A 24,112-nucleotide genomic window follows, 5' to 3' on the forward strand; every position below is an offset into this window, starting at 1 on the left:
GAACTGCTCCAAAAAGATCCCAGTGACAGCCATCAATGCACATTTGGGATGCCAACTGATATCATTCCATATCTTATCCTTTTCCTTCAAAAATTAACAAGTATTTGGCCAAAGTTTTTTTGTCTTTTTTTTGTAAAGCGATCTCTGCAGAGATAAACCCTTTTTTTCCTTTAAGCGGTGTTTGTGTGTGAAAGTGTTGGCCTAAGTTAGAAGGGAACTTTTATATTTCATTTTGTGCATTAATGCTTTGCATCTTTACTGAATGCGGCTTGTTTGATAATAAATTGATAAGGTCATTGTTTATTAAAGAAACCTGGTTGGTTGATTTTATTCTGAAATAAAAATAGAATATATAATTGGCAGTATCGGTAACTGGGTAAACATTTAAATATATGTTGTGACCTGTGGAGAAGTGGAACTAGAGAAAGACCGTGCACTTTTATTGGTTTCTCCTGCAAGTTAACATACAGACACTGAAACTTTAGTAGTGAGGTGTTAATGGATATGTGGGTGAACGCCCATTCTTCCTGCTAGAAAAGAGGTACCCAGCATTGGAGGCAAGCTGTACTCATGGTACTAAAAGCAGAAGCATTTCAAAAATTTAACCACAGAGCCAGTTTGATTTTGTTTAAATTGGTTTATTTTTTTTAGTGAATCCATAAATAATTGTAATTGACAAAGTGAAAAAATGTCTTTAAGACTATATAAGTTTTACTAAACTCATTACAGTTTTCTATACAGTACATACAGAATGTGCTTTTACAGGTAATTAGAACAACAATTAAGTTACAGAGAAACAGTCAAGTACTGTTCATCCTGAAGCTTACTCAATTTTCAACCAATAGTTTGTGCAAAGGAACAGCTACAAAGGTACATTGTCATGTATACTACCATAAACAATCCATAAAATGACCAAAAACACAAAATCACCACCTGTCTTTCTCTTAGCAAATACATTTTCCCCATACTAAAGTAAAAATGTTATAGTAACAATAGTTTGTCTTATAGCCAGTTAAGTACTTGCTACAAAAACATCTAATCTGTATTTTTATTATTAATCAAGATATTTAGCTATTACACTGCAACTGGTTCTGAAGCTAATTCAAAACTGTGAATATAAAACTTCACCCAAATTTATATATGGTGAGAAGGCTGAACGGCTGCTACAAATCCTACACTGAAGAGGTACGCAGAAAAAAGAGACTATTGTAGCAGACCTTACAGGTCATTTGGATTGGATTAATATTAAGTAGAGTGAACATAACATGATACAGTTTTCCCAAGGTGGAGGTGCATCCACTTTGCAGTAAATATCACAGTTTCCATCAAACAAAGCCACAAATCCATTACAGGACTTGAAGAAAATGTGTTGTCCAGGTTAAACTGTATCTGACTACAGCAGTAACTCTCTAATTGCTCCTCAGCATATCCAATGTTATAGCCTAATCACAGCATCTTTTCAATGTACTTTAGTACAATTTAAACCTTTAATACTCAAAACCTCACCCTCCACCACAATGCTACACGACACATAGGTTACTTTTTCTGTGGTGTACAAATTTAAATCTTTATCAAACAAGCTTGCTAATCTAAAATATTACTTGGTAGTCTTATATAAAATTCAAAAAAAAGATGAACCTTTGATAATCAGGTTACAGTGTTGCACATTCCACTATTTAACACCTCCTGATATTTTGATTGATCAGTATTATTCCCTGCACACGTACCTTTATCATTCTTGTTGATCTTCCACACTTTTCTCCCATATTCATGGTGCACTGTTGGGCTTCTGTAGGTAATAAACCAGTAGAAGGGTGACATGGATAGTGAATCCTGTCACCTGATGCAGGGCACCTATCACACCCAAAAACTTATCCATTTCAAAATGTGCCATTTCAGATTACTTTCATTGCAACTCCTGGTCAGTGAATTATATTGCAGAGTGTGTGCAAGATGTACTGAATGAACTAAAATGTTTCAGCGTTAGCTCTTTTTATCTTTTGTGCTCCCAATTTTTATTCTGATGTTGTCTCGTAACATTTAGACAGCAAAACGTTTGGGCTCTTGGACTAAGGTCACAATGAATTACCTATCTCCTTGGTAATACTTAATTAGACCCACAGACTTTCCTTTCAACTTGTGCTGCATTGTCAATCCTTTGTGTTTCTTTTGTCTCATCACATAGTTTACAGCTTGTTATCACTGGTGCTTGAATTACTGTATTTTTTTTGATAATTAAATTTAGACACTTCTTTCCCTGCTGTTTTGGTGGAATCAGTCTGTTTGGGTTTTTTTCGGGACCTGATCTGTCCTGTATAATGGCCCCCTGTCAGATAACAATGTGCCTTTAAGAAAGTTTGCATTTTTGGAACTAGTCGTAATGTAAGCAGCCAAACTGCCCAGTGTACTCATGCACTGTTCACTGATCAGCCTGCTTTCCCAGTCCTGAGACTTCCCAATCTCAGACAGGTTGTCAGGGGTGGTACTGAGCTAAAACAGGAAGGAAAATTTCTTGGTTAAGAGCAATGTAGCTGAAAGCTTGGGAATAACTCACCTGCTTGCCCACTGAATCTTGACATTGGTGACAGATGGGGGTGCACTTACGGATATGGGAATGAACAATATGCAAAATGGAGTGGGGGAAGGTGCAGGAGAAGGACAGGATAATGTTTCACAGTGAGAAAATAACCAGGAGTGCAATGAAAATGTCTTACTAAAGAAACCATCAACATAATGGAGGGATCTGATGTCGAGTTGGTTTTGTAGCTAAATTGGAGGTATTCCAAATCTAACATTTTCCAACTGGTGGAAACTTAGATTAAACTCGTAGTAAATGGTGTAATTATCTCAGTAAGTTGGGATGCATAATAAAAGTTTAAAAAAGTAGCTGTCATCCGAAGGCAGCAATAACATCGAAAGGTGGGCGTTTTTTACACTGGGGACAGTTTGAGCTCTTACTAATTGTTAAAGATAGCTGCTTGTAGACTGAGGCAGCTAACTAACGCTAGGCTTTTCACTCATTATTCTGAGGTGAGGCAGCTTCACTGTTTGGATAACAACAGGAAGGGACTTTTACTTTCTGATTCTAGAAGCATTGCTGATGCAAGTTACCTCAGAACATGATTTACGATGGTAAGAGCAATCAGCTAATTACCAAAACAATTATTCAATTTTCAAATCAACTACTATGTTGACTACTCCATTATTTGAAAATTATTCAAACAATTACTCTGTCTCCATTTCACATGCCAGATTTGTACCGATTTATACGGTAGAATGCAATTTCATAAGAGCACCTGCCTACAATTCTCTCCTTGTAGATTCCACATTATGATATCCTCTGTCAACAATCTAAGTCATTTTTTAACATTCCATTTAAGACTTGCAACATCACTTTAATATTGTCAAATAGACTATCAAACACCATCTTCTAAATAGTAAGTTGTAACTACTGTTGTGCTTTAAACAATAAAATGTACATTAGCTTGAAAGCATCACTTTTATTTAGTTGGTATCACTGTATTATTTACAGATAATATTACAAAGTATAACAGAGGTGTACTATATCCTTTCAAAGCTACAAATTCCCTTCCACCTTTGCATCCTCCTGTCAATTTGACCTCTACCTCAGACATTGCAATTCTTACCAATACCACCACTCTGCAGGGCAGCGGATGAGTTAATCACTCATTTGAGGGTTGTCCTTGCTTTACTAAACATTGTGACTGACATAATCTGTACTGAGCAACACAGGCACCGGGTTTCACTTGAAAATTGGCCACACAGGTGCTTTGTAAGCATTGGCTTTTCCTGTACAACATATTTTATGGTTGGTCTTCCGTTTCATTGCAATGACTACAAGAAAGAACGGGACTGGTATTATAATATTATATGCAATTAACTACTCACACTGTCAACCACAGGTCTAATGTGACCAACAAGAATTAAGGTCTTAGAAAAACTGTCACTTGGTCTACTAAGCAGCATCAACAGAAGAGGAAATTGTGTCTGGGGTATTAACTATTTTCCAAAAGAAATAACTCCCCCTTTTATATTACCATCTCTACTATATCCATGTATTAATGATGTCCTCTTTGAGTCTGAAAGCCTTGACCATTGACGTCTGTACCCCTGCCATCAAAATGTCTCTGCATTGGGTGATAAAGGGTTGACTTATTCTTTAATGACTTTTCCTTTGCCTGTCAGCCTTCCAAGGTGTATTAATCCATTTCTGTGAACAACTATCTCTACCAACCTGGCTTAATACATGGAAAATATAAGTATCAGTGGAAACCAGGATTTGAACCATGGCCTCCAAGCTTGATAGCTTAAATCACCAACATAATTATATTCATGCTGTGTTGACTTGAGTGTCAGCTAGTCTTTTAGGCCTTTCAGCCAATGTAAATTTCAATTCTCAACCCTTAATTAGTTGTATGGCTATGAAATGTGGTCTCATACATATTGCTGGGTACTGTGTAATGTTGCTGACAATTTTATGGTTTGACACATGTCACTATGGAAACATGACCGGGTGGCACAGTGGCGCAGTGGTTAGCACCGCAGCCTCACAGCTCCAGTAACCCGGGTTCAGTTCTGGGTCCTGCCTGTGCGGAGTTTGCAAGTTCTCCCTGTGACCGCGTGGGTTTCCACCAGGTGCTCCGGTTTCCTCCCACAACCAAAGACTTGCAGGTTGATAGGTAAATTGGCCATTGTAAATTGCCCCTAGTGTAGATAGGTGGTCGGAGAATGGTGGGATGTGGTAGGGAATATGGGATTAATGTAGGATACGTATAAATGGGTGGTTGTTGGTCGGCACAGACTTGGTGGGCTGAAGGGCCTGTTTCAGTGCTGTATCTATAATAAAAATAAAGTTTTGAAAGTGTCTAGATAATTAAAATAACATTTGGTTTCAAATAAAAATGATCCCAATTGCATTTTTATCTGTAGTACTTTCACTGCTCAGGAACTTCCTAATGAAGGTAAAATCCATCTTTAATGTAATTCATTATCACTTAATGGCCTATTTTGCACACAAATCCCCAAGTACATTTCAAGGCTGCCCATATACTGCAGAAGATCACACCATTGTTTCATGATAGGAATGTGTCTTTTGTGTGAAAAGTCATCACAAGTCATTCATTCCGGAGGCCAAATGACTTAAAAATTGTTCACCACTATACAACAAATGCCTCAACAGGCACTGGTCCAATATTTATATATAACTTCAAATTTGTATACCACAATTTTCACAAACGTTGTTTTACAAATCCAGAGACTCCACCATCTTTGTGAGTGGGAGAAGTCTGAATATTTAACATGCTAATCTGTGGGAATATCAATTTTCAGACCCACCTCCAAAACATCCTGTGCATCCTGTTTTTAAAATATCCCAAATTTCATCATCATATTGTGCCAGTGTCTAAATCTCCACAACATGCTTCACTGCAGATACAGTGCTAGTGTGGTGCCCATCTGATCAGAAGTATTAGAAGCATCATCGGTGGTAAAAGGGAACAAAGGTGAACAAAACGCAAAAGAGCAAGGGGAACATGTTAACAAATTGAAGGAATAAGAATATTGGAAAAACATAACTGAATGTTTAAGAACATTACCAAAAATGAAGGCAGAAGAATCAATGTTTTCAGGAAGAATGGGCATTCTGAAAAAAGGAAGGGTAGTGCCACAGTGACATTAAAAATAACAGAAGCAAGGATGGGAAAGGGAAATGAAAGGAGAGAGAAGAAAGGGTGAGGATAAAGGGCACTCGTGGCATCAAAAATGAACAAAAATCTGCTTCTACCACCTATGGGTTTGCTAAAACTTGTAGTGATTTGTCTGAAGGCCTGACAGTTTTTGGCTCCCAGGTCTAGGTGACTGACAAATGTTAAATCTTCAATTGGTTCACTTCAAACTGTCACTGAATGTAGCCTATTGGCATGATTGGTGGTTTCAATGCCCACGCGATTAGCATTTCATATTCCAGTAATAAACTTGATAATAATGGAAGTAAAAAAAAAGATAGGTCAGTAATGGCCTCCCAGGTTCGAAAATCCATTTGCAGAGTTACGTGTCCACAGAATACTCAATATTTTGTCAATGCTGCAAAGTCCTCTGGCATTCTTTTACTCAGCAAAAAAGAAACGAGTCTTTCATTCTCTTGAGAAAAACACCACACAACTCATTACCACTGATAGAAAATGGTAGAGGTATGCTTGGCAACAAGCAGTTATATTCTTGCTAAGATGAAACTATCCAAGACATCTTATCTCACTAGGCCTAGAATTCACAGCAACCATTTCATCATTTGAAGGGGCAGAGGAACACATGGAGGAAAAGCCAGCTGTGCCCCAAACTTGTATATGGAAATGGTTGCCCGTGAATTGGTCTACTTATAATTTTACTGTACATGCTTAGAATATGGAAATTTTTCACATACTGTATGTGTTTAATTTGGAATGATATGGTACAAGCTTCCTTTATTTTTTGTTGAGGAAACACACACAATTCTGACTAATTACCAAACTAGTAATCCAGTATTCCCCCAATCAAATAGCTTCAATCTCTAAAAGTAGGAATACCAGTTGGCTAGAAATTCAACCATTGACTTTGTTACTCTATAAGCCCTTTTAATTGACTACCATATCACATGGCTTCCTTTGATAGAAACTGTCAGGTGACCTGGATGGTACGCTACCATCTGTTGTGCTAATGTACCAACTAAAATGAAAACCTTGAATAAAACAAGGAACTGATGTTAAGTGTCTCTGGAAAGACTGAAGCCTCATATAGTATGCCACTTTGTTTAGATAAAACAAATGCATTTGCTCGAATAGCATGTCAGAAATTAGGGCATGAGTAATTAGTGTGGTCTGACAGTGCCATTGTCCTCTGGCTCACTGGCAAATATTCCGGACTCTTATTATTGTGGAATTGGTAATGCGTTTTCTAAGATCAAACAGTTACTTCTGTTTTGCTGGCTGTATGGTAATTACGGTGATGTCCTGGGATATAGTGGAGTTGTTCCACTGTGTTGTGCCGACGTGAAGCAAAGGCATGTCGCTTAGCAGCAGTGTGATTTGTTTGATTTGTATTTAAGGTATTGTACGAAGAGTTTGAGGCACTGGGATGCGAGTGCATTTTTGTCATCTTATAACGATCTAAGACGGGAGTGGATACAAAGACATCTGTGTGGGACTGGGACAAGGCCCTGGACATGGCCTTTTCACGGAACCCAGAGCGTTGGAGAGACATAACTTTATCAGGAGAGAGCAGAGGATCCTGGGACTGAAGACGTTCAGCTGACAATAGTTGTTCATCTGACAGGATGCGCTCATAAGACATGACACATTCTTGAGGCGCGTCTCTCTCCGGAGACAGGACTCTGTCCTGTGACATGGCCCGCACTGGTCGTCTAGGCCTCTCTCTGGAGTTACTGTGTTCCTGATTTATTTTCATAATGTGGAGGGGCAAGGTTCCTCTCGCTGCCAAGTCTGGGAGGTGTCTTCTTTTCATATAGTATTCATCAATCTCCTTTTCACCTGTAGGAATGATGAAAAACACATTTTAGAATGGCCTTGTTATGTCACCCAGCAAATATTTCACATTTCTGAAAGGTAGCAGTTATCATAGTTAGGGCTGCCACTTATCCAGTTTTTGATCAGGCAGTCCAATTTTTAAGTAAGATGCCTGTAAATTTCCACAGTATAAACTAGATGCCAATAGTCTGGAGAGGAGGTCTGTATTTATCAGTTCTTGCAGTACCTTACAATATAGAGGAATTGGTTAGTTGTATTTTCAACAGCAGCAAAAAACCCATAAAAGCTCATGCCATAATCCTACCTTGACTGTCCCATCACCACCCACCCACTCGCCCATCCAATCCTGGATTTGTTAAAAATACAGCAGCCCTAATTGCAATTTTATTTAGGATAATTAAACCACAATAGATTTCAGGCTGCACTCAATAATTCCATTTGTGTCTTCAATATGCACAGCAGAGATTTATGTTTTCATTTATAAACAGAATTCTACATCAGACATTCATGCAGGGAAATGTGTAATGTTGAATGCATTTGATCGTGGGATGCATGAGCTGCCATTCTCACAGATAAATACTGACAGAAAAGTCTCCCATGAGGACATGTATCAATGAAAATACATAGCGGAAGCAGACAGGCATCAGTAGAGTAACTGCAACTCTCATGGTACATACATCACCCTTTGCTCAGTTGCCCAATATGAAACTTGATCTCCTTATGCTTTTTTCTAGCAAAGTACAGTTACAATTCCCAGGACGATTGGTACCATGTTCTATGGTTAAACCACACTTGTACTGCAGGGTTTGCTTAGACTTATATTTCAAGTGCCTGTCCATATCCTCTGAGTGATGGACCTGAATGAGTCACGGTTCACAAACAGTTGCAGTAACATTTTTCTTTTAGCTCAATCTGGCAGTCCTATTTAGTGGTTTTAAAATATTCCAGTAAGCCCACAATTCTGCAAAAGGCTCTAGAATTTCTTGTGGTTGAATATCAAGTTATCCATGCATACATTATTTGTAGTTCCTAGTCACCTACTGATTAGATTATACCCCACTAGGCTCCTCACTACCTGCTGACTTCTTACATCCAGTGCAAAAGGCTGGCATATTTCTTTCTCCTTTTTAGTTTCAGTTCTCCGTATTTGCATTTAAAAAAAATTCTTTTTAGTTACAAATGCCGTTAAACACTTCAAAAAAGCTCTTGCTTATTTTCTTTATGTATTTTAGATTTTATTTCTTGATATCTTATACTTTGTATGGTTTCTCCATATTTCTAACTTTCCACTTTCCTTTTCCTTTTCTATCTGAAATGTTAATTATTTTGGTGCTTTTAAGAACCTTCATAATTTTTCCTTTGCTTTTTCAATATTTTCTGTTCCTTTTTTGTTTTGTTCTATTTCTTTATCTACAATTTTCTTTGTTTTTTTCTTCAGTTATTTTATTTTTGTATTCCTAGATTTCTTTTTTCTCCTTACAGTATCCATAATTTTTCATTTTTAGACTGTTTATCGTTCTTGTTAATGTGGCTGGAATCCTCTGGAAGGCTTGGCTTGCAGACCCTGACTTTAAAAAATTTGTTCTTGGGATGTGGATGTCGCTGGCTAGGACAGCATTTATTGCCCATCCCTAATTGCCCTTGAGAAGGTGGTGGTGAGCTGCCTTCTTAAATCGCTGCAGTCCATGTGGGGTAGGTATTCTCACAATGCTGTTAAGGAGGGAGTTCCAGGACTTTAACCCAGTGACAGTGAAGGAACAGCGATATAGTTCCAAGTCAGGATGGTGTGTGACTTGGATGGGAACTTGCAGGTGGTGTGCCCATGCACCTGCTGCCCTTGTCCTTCTAGGTGGTAGAGGTCACGGGTTTGGAAGGTGCTGCCGAAGGAGCCTTGGTGCGTTGCTGCAGTGCATCTTGTAGATGGTACACACTGCTGCAACTGTGCGTCTGTGGTGGAGAGAGTGTATGTTGAAGGTGGTGGATGGGGTGCCAATCAAGCGGGCTGCTTTGTCCTGGATGGTGTTGAACGTCTTGAGTGTTGTTGGAGCTGCACCCATCCAGGCAAGTGGAGAATATTCCATCACACTCTTGACTTATGCCTTGTTGATGGTGGACAGGCTTTAGGGAGTCAGGAGGTGAGTTACTCACCACAGGATTCCTAGCCTCTGTCCTGCACTTGTAGCCATGAAGGAATTTTCCTCCACACAAGATCAGATGGCAGGTTGTTCAACCTTGCTCATCTTAGAGCAAAGACGAAAGTACAGAAAGTCCTCATCAGGGAACTCGTCTTTGCTGACAATGCTGCATTAACATCCCACACGGAAGAGTGTCTGCAGAGAGTCATCGACAGGCTTGCGGCTGCCTGCAACGAATTTGTCCTAACCATCAGTTTCAAGAAAACGAACATCATGGGACAGGACGTCAGAAATGCTCCATCCATCAATATTGGTGACCACACTCTGGAAGTGGTTCAAGAGTTCACCTACCTGGGCTCAACCATCACCAGTAACCTGTCTCTCGATGCAGAAATCAACAAACGCATGGTAAAGTCATCTGCTGCTATGTCCAGACTGGCCAAGAGGGTGTGGGAAAATGGCGCACTGACATGGAACACAAAAGTCCGAGTGTTTCAAGCCTGTGTCCTCAATACCTTGCTCCATGGCAGCGAGGCTTGGACAACGTGTGTCAACCAAGAGTGACGTCTCAACGCATTCCATCTTCGCTGTCTCCGCAGAATTCTTGGCATCAGGTAGCAGGACCGTATCTCCAACGCAGAAGTCCTCGAGGTAGCCAACATTCCCAGCATGTACGCCCTACTGAGCCAGCGGCGTTTGAGATGGCTTGGCCATGTGAGCCACATGGAAGCTGGCAGGATCCCCAAGGACGTATTCTATTGCGAGCTCGTCACTGGTATCAGACCCACCGGCTGTCCATGTCTCCACATTAAAGATGTTTGCAACGTGACATGAAGTCTTGTGATATTGACCACAAGTTGTGGGAGCCAGTTGCCAGTGATCGCCAGAGCTGGTGGACAATTATAAAGATGGTGCTGAAGTGAGGCGAGTTGAAGAGACTCAGCAGTTGGCAGGAAAAGAGACAGCAGTGTAAGGAGAGAGCCAACTGTGTAATAGCCCCGACAACCAACTTTACCTGCAGCGCCTGTGGAAAAGTCTGTCACTCTAGAGTTGGACTTTATAGCCACTCCAGGCGCTGCTCCACAAACCACTGACCACCTCTAGGCGCTTACCCATTGTCTCTCGAGACAAGGAGGCCAAAAAGGAAGGATTTATATCACTACTCCAGTTCAGTTTCTGGTCAATGGTAACCCCCAGAATGTTGATAGTGGGGGATTCAGCGATCGTAATGCCCTTGAATGTCAAGGGGAGATGGTTAGATTCTCTCTTGTTGGAGATGGTCATTGCCTGGCACTTGTATGGCACAAATGTTACTTGCTACTTATCAGCCCAAGCCTGGATATTGTCCAGGTCTTGCTGCATTTCTACATGGACTGCATCAGTATCAGCGGAGTCACGAATGGTGCTGAACATTGTGCAATCATCAGCATACATCCTCATTTCTGACCTTATGATTGAAGGAAGGTCATTGATGAAGCAGCTGAAGATGGTTGGGCCTAGAACGCTACCCTGAGAAACTCCTGCAGTGATGTCCTGGGGCTGCAATGATTGACCTCCAACACCCACAACCATCTTCCTTTGCGCTAGGTACAACTCCATCCAGCGGAGAGTTTTCCCTTGATTCCCATTTACTCCAATTTTGCCAGGGCTCCTTGATGCCATACTCAGTCAAATGCTGCCTTGAGGTCAAGGGCAGTCACTCTCACCTCACCTTTTGAGTTCAGCTCTTTTGCCCATGTTTGAATCAAGGCTGTAATGAGGTCAGGAGCTGAGTGGCCCTGGCAGAACCCAAACTGAACCCAAGCAGGTTATTGCTAAGCAAGTACTGCTTGATAGCACTGTCGTCGACACCTTCCATCACTTTACTGATGATCAAGTGTAGAATGATGAGGCGATTACTGGCCGGGTTGGACTTTTTGTGTACAGGACATAAATGGGCAATTTTCCACATTGCCGGGTAGATGTCAGTGTTGTAGCTGTACTGGAACAGATTGGCTAGGGGCACAGCAAGTTCTGAAGCACAGATCTTCAGCACTTTTGCCGGAATGTTGTTAGGGCCCATACCCTTTTCAGTATCCAGTGCCTTCAGTCATTTTTTGATATCACGCAGAGTGAATCGAATTGGCTGAAGTCTGGCATCTGTGATGCTGGGGACTTCAGGAAGAGGCCAAGATGGATCATCCACTCAATACTTCTGGCTGAAGATGGATTCAAATGCTTCAGTCTTATCTTTTGCACTGATGTGCTGAGCCTCCCCATCATTGAGGATGGGAATATTTATGGAGCCACCTCCTCCAATTAGTTGCTTAATTGTCCACCACCATTCACGACTGGATGTGGCAGGACTGCATAGCTTAGATCTGATTTGTTGATTATGGGATCGTGTAGCATGCTGCTTCAGCTGTTTGGCACGCAAGTAGTCCTGTGTTGTAGCTTCACCAATTTGACACCTCATTTTGAGGTATGCCTGGTCATGCTCCTGGTATGCCCTCCTGCACTCTTAATTGAACCAGTGTTGGTCCCCCGGCTTGATGGTAATGGTAGAGTGGGGGATATGACGGGTCATGAGGTTACAGATTGAGGTTGAGTACAATTCTGCAGTGGCTGATGGCCCACAGCGCCTCATGGATGCCCAGTTTTGCATTGCTAGATCTGTTCGAAATCTATCCCACTTAGCATGGTTGTAGTGCCACACAACACGATGCAGGGTATCCTCAATCGGAAGATGGGACTTTGTCTCCACAAGAACTGTGCGGTGGTCACTCCTACCAATACTGTCATGGACAGATGCATCTGCGGCAGGCATATTGGTGAGGACAAGGTCAAGTATATTTTTCCCTCTTGTTGATGGCCAGTTTGGTCAGTAATAGTGCTACCGAGCTACTCTTGGTGATAGACATTGAAGTCCCCTACCCAGAGTACATTCTGCGCCCTTGCCACCTTCAGTGCTTCCTCCAACTGCTGTTCAATATGGAGGAGTACTGATTCGTCAGACGGGGGTGGGGGGGGGGGAGGTGGGGTGGGGGGGAGGTGGTGCTGTAAGTGGTAATCAGCAGGAGGTTTCCTTGCCCATGTTTGACCTGATGCCATGAGACCTCGTGGGGTCCAGAATCAATATTGAGGACTCCTAGGGCAACTCCCTCCCGACTATATACCACTGTGCCGCCACCTTTGCTGGGCCTGTCCTGCCGGTGGGACAGGACATACCCAGGGATGGTGATGGCGGTGTCTGGGACATTGTCTGTAAGGTATGATTCGGTACGTATGACTATGGCAGGCTGTTGCTTGACTTGTCTTTTGGACAGCTCTCCCAACTTTGGCACAAGCCCCTAGATATTAGTAAGGAGGACTTTGCAGGGTCAGCAAGGCTGGGTTTGCCGTTGTCATTTCCGGTGACTAAGTTGATGCTGGGTGGTTTGTCTGCTTTCATTCCTTATTGACTTTGTAGCGGTTAGATACCACTGAGTGGCTTGCTAGGCCATTTCAGAGGGCATGTAAGAATCAACCACATTGCTGTGGGTCTGGAGTCACATGTAAGCCAGACGAGGTAAGGAAAGCAGTTTTCCTTCCCTAAAGGACATTAGTGAACCAGATTTTTTTTTACAACAATTGCAACTGCAACATCAGGCTCCAGGGCCGACAATGAATGCCCTTTACCAGATAGAACCACTTTAAGGAAAGGTGGTTCTGTGATACCCTGGAACTCCTGGTGCTGTGAAATGGGCTCCATTCACATTGTGGGGTGAGGTGGTGGGGGTGGGGAGGAAAGGATTGGGGGGCTCCATAGCAACAGTATATCATCCTGACCAATAGGCCTTCCCCAATTGTCAAAACAGGCCAGAAATTAAGACAGCACATCACTGGGCCCATTGGGCAAGCTGGTGAATTAGCATACCTGTACCCTGAAAAAAATACCAGCCTCTGCTTCAGGTGGTAATGTTCATATTTGCCATTGGGAGCACTGTTGCTAGCCACCTAAAGAGGGTTATTTATTTGATGCCCCTACAGGAAGCAGTCATGACTCATTTGCCTTATGACGTGGCTAACAAAATCATGGTCAAGCAACAGCTCTGTAAAGAAATTATGCCCTAAGGTGAGGTAAAAGCACATTTAACTTTTTCCACCCCCGAAATGAGCTAAATTGTCTATGGGATTTTCGATTGACCATAAGAGCTTGGCCATCAATGAATGATGGCTCACCATGAAGTTGAACAGTTGCCACTCTGGTTTGTGCAGCAGCTGGGACACTGCAAGACTGAAGCGGTTGAAAAGTAGCAGCAGTTAATAATAAAATAAATTACCAGATCCAAGTTCCTAGGTATGATGCAAAATAATGTTAATGGAAAATTATGGCACACCTACTTAATCGTTTTAGTGAAGAATACTTGCTTAAGTCAGATTTGACTGCAGATTCATAAGATGGTGGAAGGTGCGACAAACTCTGGTAGGATCTTGAGAAAGACAGATCATATGGTTCGGTCGCAGAAGTAAGAATACTGTTCATCCGAGGTTTTTCTGTGGAGATGGGGTGGGAGGAGAGATAAAAAGGAAGAGTTTTGTAAGAACAGGTAAGGTGAGAGTCCAACAGCTTTTCAATCAATTTTCTCTCTTCCACTCCACTCTTGAAGAGGCTGGTGTTTTCTGAAGTGTAGCTCCATGGTCGCCCTCTAATACCTCGTCCAAGTGATTTTTCTAAATGGACACCTGACCCAATCTAACCTCCATCTCCACACATCCCAGTGAGGGACATTTCTTAGCAACCAGCAGTGGGAATCTTGGGTGATTTTTCTCCCCCCAGTTTTCTGAGGGGGTGGGGGTGGAGGGGGTGATGTAGCGGGGAAGAAGTAGTGCTCCCACTGCTACCTTTACTGTAATTAGATAACTGACTGTAGGCTGGGACCAAACATGGAACTTACAAATTTGTACAGCTTAGTAACATGCTATGTTGTGGATTTAACCATCAAGCTATGAGGAATTTCATAACTCTTAATTTAATAAAACTATTTATAAGATGTAAACCAGGTCAAATTGTATCTGAACCTGCAGTGTCAGAGGTGACAAATTCAAAGTCCCCTACAGGTTGTGCAGGTGAGATAGCAAAAGATGAAACATCTAAATACTTCCCTCAAATAGTGTAAACTGTTAGCACAGGCGGAAAATGGACATGAGACACCTTGATACTGGGCCTTGCATTAGATGGAGGCCGCAAGCTTATTTTCACAGATGTGACACAATGCCTAATATTAATGCTGCTATTGGCAAAAGTGACAGCTGCATTCAGTACAGGTTCATACAGCTAATGGAACCAATGAGCCTCAGGCTAGATGGTGCAAGTACATGCTGTACCACAGCTATATGCAACAATGGAGAAAACAGCTAGAACTTCTGTGCACAAGTTTGATACCCCCAATTCCCTCTACTCGTTGCAGGTGGTTATGGACCTGCTGAGGCCGATTTTGACGTATCAGTCGACCAATCGGCAGAGCCCGCCCACTGCCTACCCTTAATGAGAGCGAAGACGTTGGAGCCATTTCTACATCAGGTTTCAATTAAATAGAACTGGTGGGTGCCAAACGACGAAGCTCGCTTGATTTGTGCTGACCCACGACCAGGAGGCTGACAGCAACCTGGGTGGGGAGGAGCGGGAAGGGGTAAGCCGGGCAGCTTTGATTATTTCTGGTGGGGTTCAGAGGACAATTTCATTTCTTCCTGTCCCCAATTTTAAACCTACCTTATTGGTGCTTCTTCTGCTATAGGCAATAAAACTAGGTGGGGTGTACACAGCACGTGCTTCCCCCAGTTGTCTCCCAAAATGTCAGCTGGGGTCCAATGTATATTATAGGACTCTGATTTGCATAGGAAAAGGACCTGCCACTTGAAACATTGTTGATGACATGTTAATATCGATTTGGCCATATTAAAATCACCTCCACGGTGTTTGGGTTATACCGTTAATTCAATAAATTGAACACTTAGAGTGACCCCTCTACAGACTAAGTGACAGACTAATCACCTTAAATTCAGCAAATGAGGAGGCTATCGCTTGGCTCCAGGGATTTGCATTCGCTAAATAAATAAAATAAATTGAGGGATGCATTGAAACTGTAAATTTGAAGTTACTTTCTTCTCTCTTTAGATTCCCTAAGCCTCAAAACACTTTTTGCACTGGAGAGGGCTCAGGCAGACTGGCAGGCAAACCCATTTTTGGACCTCTATCGGTGTTGTTTGATAACCACTTTGCTGGGAGGCAGATGTGATGCTCAATATGTGCAGAGATGCTATGCTCAACATGTACCCCCAACAGTCAGGCTGAGACTGGGACCTGTTGGTTGCAATGTATGTCCTGCCATTAGGTTTGCCAGTTCTGGTTGAATGTATTCCTGGAGGTTTCATCACATGACTGCCAGCCTCCAACTGCCCCGTTCCCATATTCTTGCCATTGGTCAACCAACACATCCATCCTCATGGTGCCTACCTTTCCCATGCTAATTCTTGACTGTCTGTTAAACAACCTTTTTCCTCCATCTCCAGTATTTTTATAACTATTAAACAGAAGTGTTCAATGAAAATTAAAAAAAAAACACTTTTTTTTAATGTTCCTATAATATTTCTCCTGGGTTTGCTCACAGCAATGACCTGGAGATTCACCTCCAATTCCTGGAGACGTCAGGACAGTTGGCAATCTTACCCGGTTTGCTTGCAAATACGCTACAAGAAACGAAAAGTGCTGCCACTCAAATCATGGTTAAGCTGCAAATCAAGATTTTGTTTTGGTGAGATTCTCTCTGGTTGTGGGATAATGGTAACATTTTACCAAAATTACACACACACAGCCAGTATTTTGAACAGCTACATTTCTAAATGAAAATATATTTGACGAATGTTTTATTTTGGAGGGCAGGTGTGTCGACACATGCTCTGACATGAGTATTTTGCCTTTCCTTGTGTAAATATAGCTTTGCTCGAAATATCACTCAGATCCACTGCTTAATTCTAATTACTGAATAATTAAGTTAAACCTCCTTAAGGATACTTTGACAAATATCAGCCTGTCACAAACCCAATTAGCAGCGCCCTCCATGTTGAAGATTTGCAAAATGATGTAGCCCCGTTTTAGAATTGTCACACTACAAACATATGAAAATGACCGGCTATAAGAGTTGTATAAGACTTTGGTTCGGCCACATTTAGAATACTGCATGCAGTTCTGGTCGCCACATTACCAAAAGGATGTAGATGCTTTGGAGAGGGTGCAGAGGAGGTTCACCAGGATGTTGCCTGGTATGGAGGGCGCTAGCTGTGAAGAGAGGTTGAGTAGATTAGGATTATTTTCATTAGAAAGACGGAGGTTGAGGGGGGACCTGATTGAGGTGTACAAAATCATGAGAGGTATAGACAGGGTGGATAGCAAGAAGCTTTTTCCCAGAGTGGGGGATTCAATTACTAGGGGTCATGTGTTCAAAGTGAGAGGGGAAAAGTTTAGGGGGGATATGCGTGGAAAGTTCTTTACGCAGAGGGTGGTGGGTGCCTGGAACGCGTTGCCAGCGGAGGTGGTAGACGCGGGCACGATAGCGTCTTTTAAGATGTATCTAGACAGATACATGAATGGGCAGGAAGCAAAGAGATACAGACCTTTAGAAAATAGGCGACATGTTTAGATAGAGGATCTGGATCGGCGCAGGCATGGAGGGCCGAAGGGCCTGTTCCTGTGCTGTAATGTTCTTTGTTCATTGTTCTATAAAAGGCAGCTGCTCCATCAAGCCTGTCCCACACTCATAATGTCTGGAGTATCATCACTAGACACAAACTACCACCACCAGATCCTCCACCAACCTCCACCACCCCTCCCCCTCACCCCTGCCCCCCCCCCCCCCCCGACACCTGACACCCCTGCAACCATGTAATCTCCCAGGAGAGGCAGAAACACCTAAGGAAAAGCCCAGGGCCAAGAGGGGAAGAGATACAATGCAAAATGCTCCCTGACCCCCTCAGTCGATTAAAACCAGTCCTGGAAATCATACAGAGAACACATGATGTTCCCCTGTCTACATACTCGTAATGTTTCACTGACTACCAGTGATATAGTCACTGTGGCTTTTGTACCAATTGTAATTGTTTCAAGGCATCATTACATCATTGCAACAATCCTGGCTTTTCACCAGACACACTTGTACACCTTGCACTTGCACTGTTGCATCTAATTTTCACCCTTGCTACTTTTCCTGAAAGTGATGACTCTTCATGGAGAGCTTCATCACCTATTGGACTGGATGGGTACTCCCATGCTCTCAGAAGGAAACTCTACCTGAACAATGAACCTCTAACATATCATATGCCAACATTAGTCTTGTAGCTGCTTTCTTTCCCCAGATCATTGCTCATGTTATTTAATGTTCAAATCTTCTTGAAAACTTATAGACAATGTTTTAAATTATTCTCCTAGCTATTAATAAAAAGGAAATAAAACAATATTGAAAGTTAAGTGGCAACACTGTTTCAAATAGGTCAGGCAAATTAATGGCATCAGAATTGATTAAACATTGAGACTTTTAATCAAAGTCCAGGAACTGGTAACTATACATCTGGCAGACCAGACAAACAGGAGGTATCATGACTAATCCACACTTCAGGAATTCAAGATTTAACTTGACATTGTCTCAAAGGGCTGAGTGTGTTGTAAGTTAAAGGAAAAGCACCAGTTATTGATATAAGCTTAACACAAAGACAAGGGTAGTCATAAGGATTACAATTATATAACGAGTAAGTTGGCAAGGATTAACCTAACCTTTTTTTTATAGCCTGACTAGAAAAACCACACACGCAAATGAATGCACACACTGACCCATTTACGTGTGCACTTACATATGCCTGCACAAAACACCAGATAAATACCAACTGGTTAACCAAGCTGTGACTATCCAGTTTCCATAGCTTCTGATTGAAAACTTGCACAGATTGTGTGCATTTCCACGGCAGGCGAATATCGCAGTATGCACTAATTAGATATTTTGCTACAGCAGCATGCGAACTCAAATATAATTCCATCACTTAATCACCACACCTGTACAGTGTAATTGTAATAGCATTTGCAAAAAGGCAACACATTGTTATCTCTCTAGGAATCCATTTTCACACACGGAGAACGCAGGGGATAATTCACAATGAAGGATGTGGTACAGCAGGCGTCTAATTGTAAAGCAGTCCTGAGGACCACTTCAGTTAGCAGGATTGGTTACCAGATTTCAATTCAAAATAGGCAAACAAAAAAGTAAGGATGTGTTGTGGCCTAGTAGGCCTTTCCCGTTGCTGCATATTCTTAAATTCTTAAGCTGTTCTGGGAAGGAATGTATCATCAAGCAGACTGTTTAAAGGAAGTATTATTATTATACACAGTATTTTGCTCTTGTTTAAAGGAAACGTTTTTTGATTCAGGCCGTGTTGGTAGCTGTGCCTTCAGATATCTAGGCCCTAAACTCTGGAATTCCTTTCCTGAACCTCTCCTCCTTCACGATGCTGCCTAAAACCTACCTCTTTGCCCCCTGTGCTAATGTCTCCTTCTTTAGCTTGCTATCAGTTACTGCCCAGATTACACACCTGGGAAGCACCTTGACAAGTTTCACTAATTTAAAGGCGCTATATAAATGCAAGTTGTTGTTGATTTTTCACATGGCAAGTTCTCTGTCCTGACTAGATCATCATGAGAGACGTGCAGAGTGAACATACCCCTGAGAGGGAAAAGGTTGCAGCCAGGTCACCATAGGGTGATTTCGCAAATCTCCATTTGCAGGTGGCAGAGGCCTCTTTTGATCTTTCATTCAACCTTCAGACTTTTAGGGCGGAATTTTTACTCACCTGATCAGCCAGGTGCAGTGGAGTCCAAAAGATGTGGGAAACCTGGAAATCAGGATACCCCTGCACACTGGAGTTGTAACTCAGACACGTAACTTCACTGATCAGTTCCTCACGCAGAGGTCAAGCCTTATTGACAGGTTGGCTTCCAGTTGGACAGGGAACTGGTTCTGAAGGCTACAGCACCAGGTAAGTCTGCACCAGCAGGGGAGAGGTTTGCTTGGGAGTTGTGAAAGAAGGGATGGTCAATTGGCAGTGAGGGTGTGGTTGACCTGAATGACAATGAGGCTCGCAGTCTCATTATCATATTAAACGTTTCAACCTGCTTTCTACGATCATGTTGTCGCCTGCCTGTCTTCCAGCCTCAGTTAAAGCTGGAAATGTGTGGGTTGGGGACAGGTTTGTTTTGTAAAATATGTTTCTCAGACTTTAACGCCCCCCCCACCCCCGCCCCCACCCCTCACCCAACTCAAACCCACCAGTGGTTTCTGGTTAAAATTCAGTCCTTATAGCCAAAGCTTGGTATCATTTAACTTTATTTCTTGATTTACTTGATCTGCTCTTCTTTCCAACTTCATAACCCTACACAATGCACCTTGGCCTCTCGCTAAGTCTCCCTATTGAAACATTGGACAAGATTTTCCCTGAAGGCTTCTGAACCCCATCGTCTGACTCAAATGTGGGTCAGAAGCTCGCACTGTGTAGGAAACAGTCACTCATTGTGATATTCACCGGAGCGGCCAATTGTTAACCAGAGGGCGGGCTCGCCATCCAAATAGGGACGGCGACAGGCTCTCGAAGCTGGAGGGCCAATCGAAGGCCTTCCAGCTTGAAAGCAGCAGCAAGATGGCACGACAGGTAAGTGAGGGAGAGAGTACTTCAAAATGGAGACATGGGACTGAATTTTATTCGCAGGCTGCAAATCGCGGCGGCATGCTTTAAAGTCGACGAACTTCAGGTGTGGATGTGCCATCAGTGAGCCCCCGCAATATTTCACCCGGGGGCTCATTTAAATGGAGGGGGCAGAGCGGCCACCCCCGATCACTTAGAGTGGGTGGTTGTTTTTTCCCCAGCAATGGCGCCTAGCGCCACCGTGCGGGCGCTGGCGCCATTTTTAAAGGGCTTCAAGCCCTTAGGAAAAAAATGAATTTTTAAAATTACATTTATGTGCATTCTCTTCATAAAAATAATTAAAAGATGGAGGCCCTTTCCCAGTCCCCCCCGCAACCCGCTCCCCCCCCCCAACTCAATGTTTTTTTTACTGGCCTATATATCGAAAATTTACTTCATTCCCAACCTGATCTTACCCACCCCCCTCACATTTGCCCATCAACCCCTTTCCACCATCTTCACTGCTAATAAAAAGAGTTTTTCCTGCTTTCCCTCCCCCCTGCCCGGATAATTAAACAAAGTGATTCCTGACAACGCAGCGGCCAGCTGATGTCATCAGAGTGCGCCAAGCTGCGCACATGCGAAGCTACATCTTGCCAGGACTAAGTGCCGCATGGGCGGGATGATGACATCGTGTATCCACGCCAGGTCCATCTTCGCACATGCGTGATAAAGTGCCATCGGGTATCCAGCCCCCCACTCGGCTGGAGGAAGTGACTGAATGCAAGACTTTGAGGCTGGAGCTCGATCCCTGTCACTTGCTCCTGCCCCACTAGCCGCTCTCCCCCTTCGGCAACTCGCTACAGACCTCGATACTTCTTTCTCTCAGCCGCTCGCTCCAGACATCACTGCTCCCTTCCACTCCCCTGGCTGATTGTTCCTTGCTTTGCGCCACCCCGCTCTCCAGCCGCTCGCTCCCGCTTCCTCCCCCCCGCCCCCGCTTCCCCCACCTCTTTCCCCCCACTCCCTCTTCCCCAGCTCTCTTCTTTCCTCCCTCTTCTCCCCCCTCTTCTCCCCCTCCCTCCCTTCTCCCCCCCATCCCTTCTCCCCCCCCTCCAGCCACTAGCTCTAAGCCGCGCCGGTTCCCTCCTCTTGGCCACTCGCTCCTATGTCGCCCCTTGCAGCCCGCCTTGCTTCTTCAGGTGGCGCGTGGTGACTGATCAAACGTGGGAGTGAGTGGCCGAGAGGAGGGAAGCGGCGCGGCCTGTAACTAGCGGCGGGGGGGCACCGGTGCTGGGAGCAAACGAGCGACCAGAGAGCAGGGTGGTGCGAGCGGGGAACAATCGGCCAGGGAAGTGGGGGGGAGCAGCTAGATCTGGAGTGAGTGGCTAGGGGAGGGGAAGCAGTTGGTGGGGAGGACGGAGAGAAAGCGAGTAGCCGAGGGGGGAGAGCGGCCAGTAGGGTGGGAGCGAGAGGCTGCGTTCTGGTGAAATCAGTCATATAAATGAATCACGATAACGAATTGGCAGCACATTTTATACTCTGGCCGATTTTCTTTTCCATCAATTGGGATGCCAATTCACCATCTTTCAATGGAAATTCAATCATAATATTCCTTTTGTATTTAATAGGATTACTGGAATATTAAATGGATCTGAGGATTACAGTTAGTATCCTATTCTACATGCTAGTATATTACTGGGCTTCCATCCAACGTAATGTAAGGTTAGTTTGCTAGAATGATCTAGCCTTGAGCATGCCCTGTGATAAATTGAGCAGCACCATCTTTAATCCTAGCAGCTGCCTGAATGTCGCAGACAGTGACGTTCCATTTGAAGAGCCTGCATTTGCACATGTGCAGGTACTGCGCCACCTCGTGGTTGTGTTGTCAGCAAACGCAGCAATAATTAAACTCCTCCACCCTCCCCATCAGTGTCTCACCTTGAATCCCCAAACGGGGATCGGAAGACACCGGACATCCGGCCACAAGCCAGAATATCGGCGTTGGACAGTCGCCTGGTCCAGGTAGGTTAATTAACATTTTTTTGCATGTTTTAGTAGGGAAATATCGACACCGTCGCTTGGCCACGCCACCGGCGGTAAAATGCAGCGGGGCCTTCTCGGTGTTGGAGATCATGGGAGGCCTGTCCCGGAAGTATTTTATGGGCCCTCCCCCGCCAAGACGCCCGGCATCAAGGGGCTGGTCAAATTCAATCCACCCTTTCTCCAACTTTTTTATAATTAAAATAAAAAATAGCTTTTGCAGCCAGGCCACCACTGTTGTGAGGGGGATGGGGGAACACCTCCACAGGGCGGTCTGCAGTTGCTGCTGAAACCAGGCAGGCAGGGAGGGCCTCTAAGCCTGCCTGCAGCATTGCCACCCACCCCGGTCTGCCACCTGGAGGCTGCTTCCAGGCAGCTAAATTGTCCCCTGCTGCCTCTCGGTGCTGTGGTATACCTTTAAGGGGCGTGTCTAAAACTGCTGTCTCTCACCATATAGGTTTAGATGTCCATACTCATGTAATCTTGAAAAAAACCTTCAAAACACTCCTACAGGGGATGCAGAGACCAAGTGGGCCCACATCAGAGGTGCCATCGGTGACTCAGCAATGACCACCTGTGGCAAACATGTGAAGCAGAATGCTGACTGGTTTCAATCTCACTTTGAAGAGCTGGAGCCTGTCAAATCCGCTAAGCGCATTGCACTGTTGAACTACAAGAAAGCCCCCAGCGAGTTAACATCCGTAGCACTTAAAGCAGCCAGAAGCGCTGCACAAAGAACGGCCAGGCGCTGCGCAAATGACTACTGGCAACACCTATGCAGTCGTATGCAGCTGGCCTCCGACACCGGAAACATCAGAGGAATGTATGATGGCATATAAAGAGCTTTTGGGCCAACCATCAAGAAGATCGCCCCCCTCAAGTCTGACCAACGCAAGCAAATGGACCGCTGGGTGGAGCACTACCTCGAACTGTACTCCAGGGAAAATGTTGTCACTGAGACCACCCTCAATGCAGCCCAGTCTCTGCCAGTCATGGATGAGCTGGACGAACAGCCAACAAAATCGGAACTCAGTGATGGCATTGATTCTTCAGCCAGTGGAAAAGCCCCTGGGAAGGACGGCATTACTCCTGAAATCATCAAGAGTGCCAAGCCAGCTATATTTTCAACACTGCACGAACTGCTTTGCCTGTGCTGGGATGAGGGAGCAGTACCACAGGACATGCGTGATGCCAATATCATCACCCTCTATAAGAACATGGGTGACCGCGGTGACTACAACAACTACCGTGGAATCTCCCTGCTCAGCATAGTGGGGAAAGTCTTCGCTCGAGTTGCTTTAAACAGGCTCCAGAAGCTGGCTGGAGCGTGTCTACCCTGAGGCACAGTGTGGCTTTCGTGCAGAGAGATGCTGTTCTCCCTTCGCCAGCTACAGGAGAAATGCCGCGAACAACAGATGCCCCTCTACATTGCTTTCATTGATCTCACCAAAACCTTTGAGCTCGTCAGCAGATGTGGTCTCTTCAGACTACTAGCAAAGATCGGATGTCCACCAAAGCTACTAAGTATCATCACCTCATTCCATAACAATATGAAAGGCACAATTCAGCATTGCGGCGCCTCATCAGACCCCTTTCCTCTCCTGAGTGGTGTGAAACAGAGCGGTGTTCCCTACACTATTTGGGATCTTCTTCTCCCTGCTACTCTTACATGTGTTCAAGTCTTCAGAAGAAGGAATTTTCCTCCACACAAGATCA

General features: G+C 43.8%; 1 protein-coding gene across 6 annotated transcripts in view; it reads right to left on the reverse strand.

The window, feature by feature from the left end:
- Nucleotides 1-661: 661 nt before the first annotated feature.
- Nucleotides 662-24,112, reverse strand: part of LOC137384245 (protein shisa-6-like) — a 798,965-nt gene continuing 775,514 nt past the window's right edge. For 4 of the 6 annotated variants that reach the window (XM_068057981.1, XM_068057984.1, XM_068057980.1 and 1 more), the window contains 2 exons: nt 14,036-14,188; nt 662-7,541 (listed from right to left, as the gene is read on the reverse strand). In XM_068057981.1, the coding sequence (XP_067914082.1) occupies nt 6,955-7,541; nt 14,036-14,188 (740 nt within the window). In that variant the 3' untranslated portion in view covers nt 662-6,954. The remainder of the gene's footprint in view (nt 7,542-14,035; nt 14,189-24,112) is intronic. The other 2 variants (XM_068057983.1, XM_068057985.1) reach the window with 2 other exon arrangements.

The sequence above is a fragment of the Heterodontus francisci genome, chromosome 26 (genome assembly GCF_036365525.1).
Source record: "Heterodontus francisci isolate sHetFra1 chromosome 26, sHetFra1.hap1, whole genome shotgun sequence".
In the NCBI taxonomy this organism is placed as follows: Eukaryota; Metazoa; Chordata; class Chondrichthyes; order Heterodontiformes; family Heterodontidae; genus Heterodontus; species Heterodontus francisci.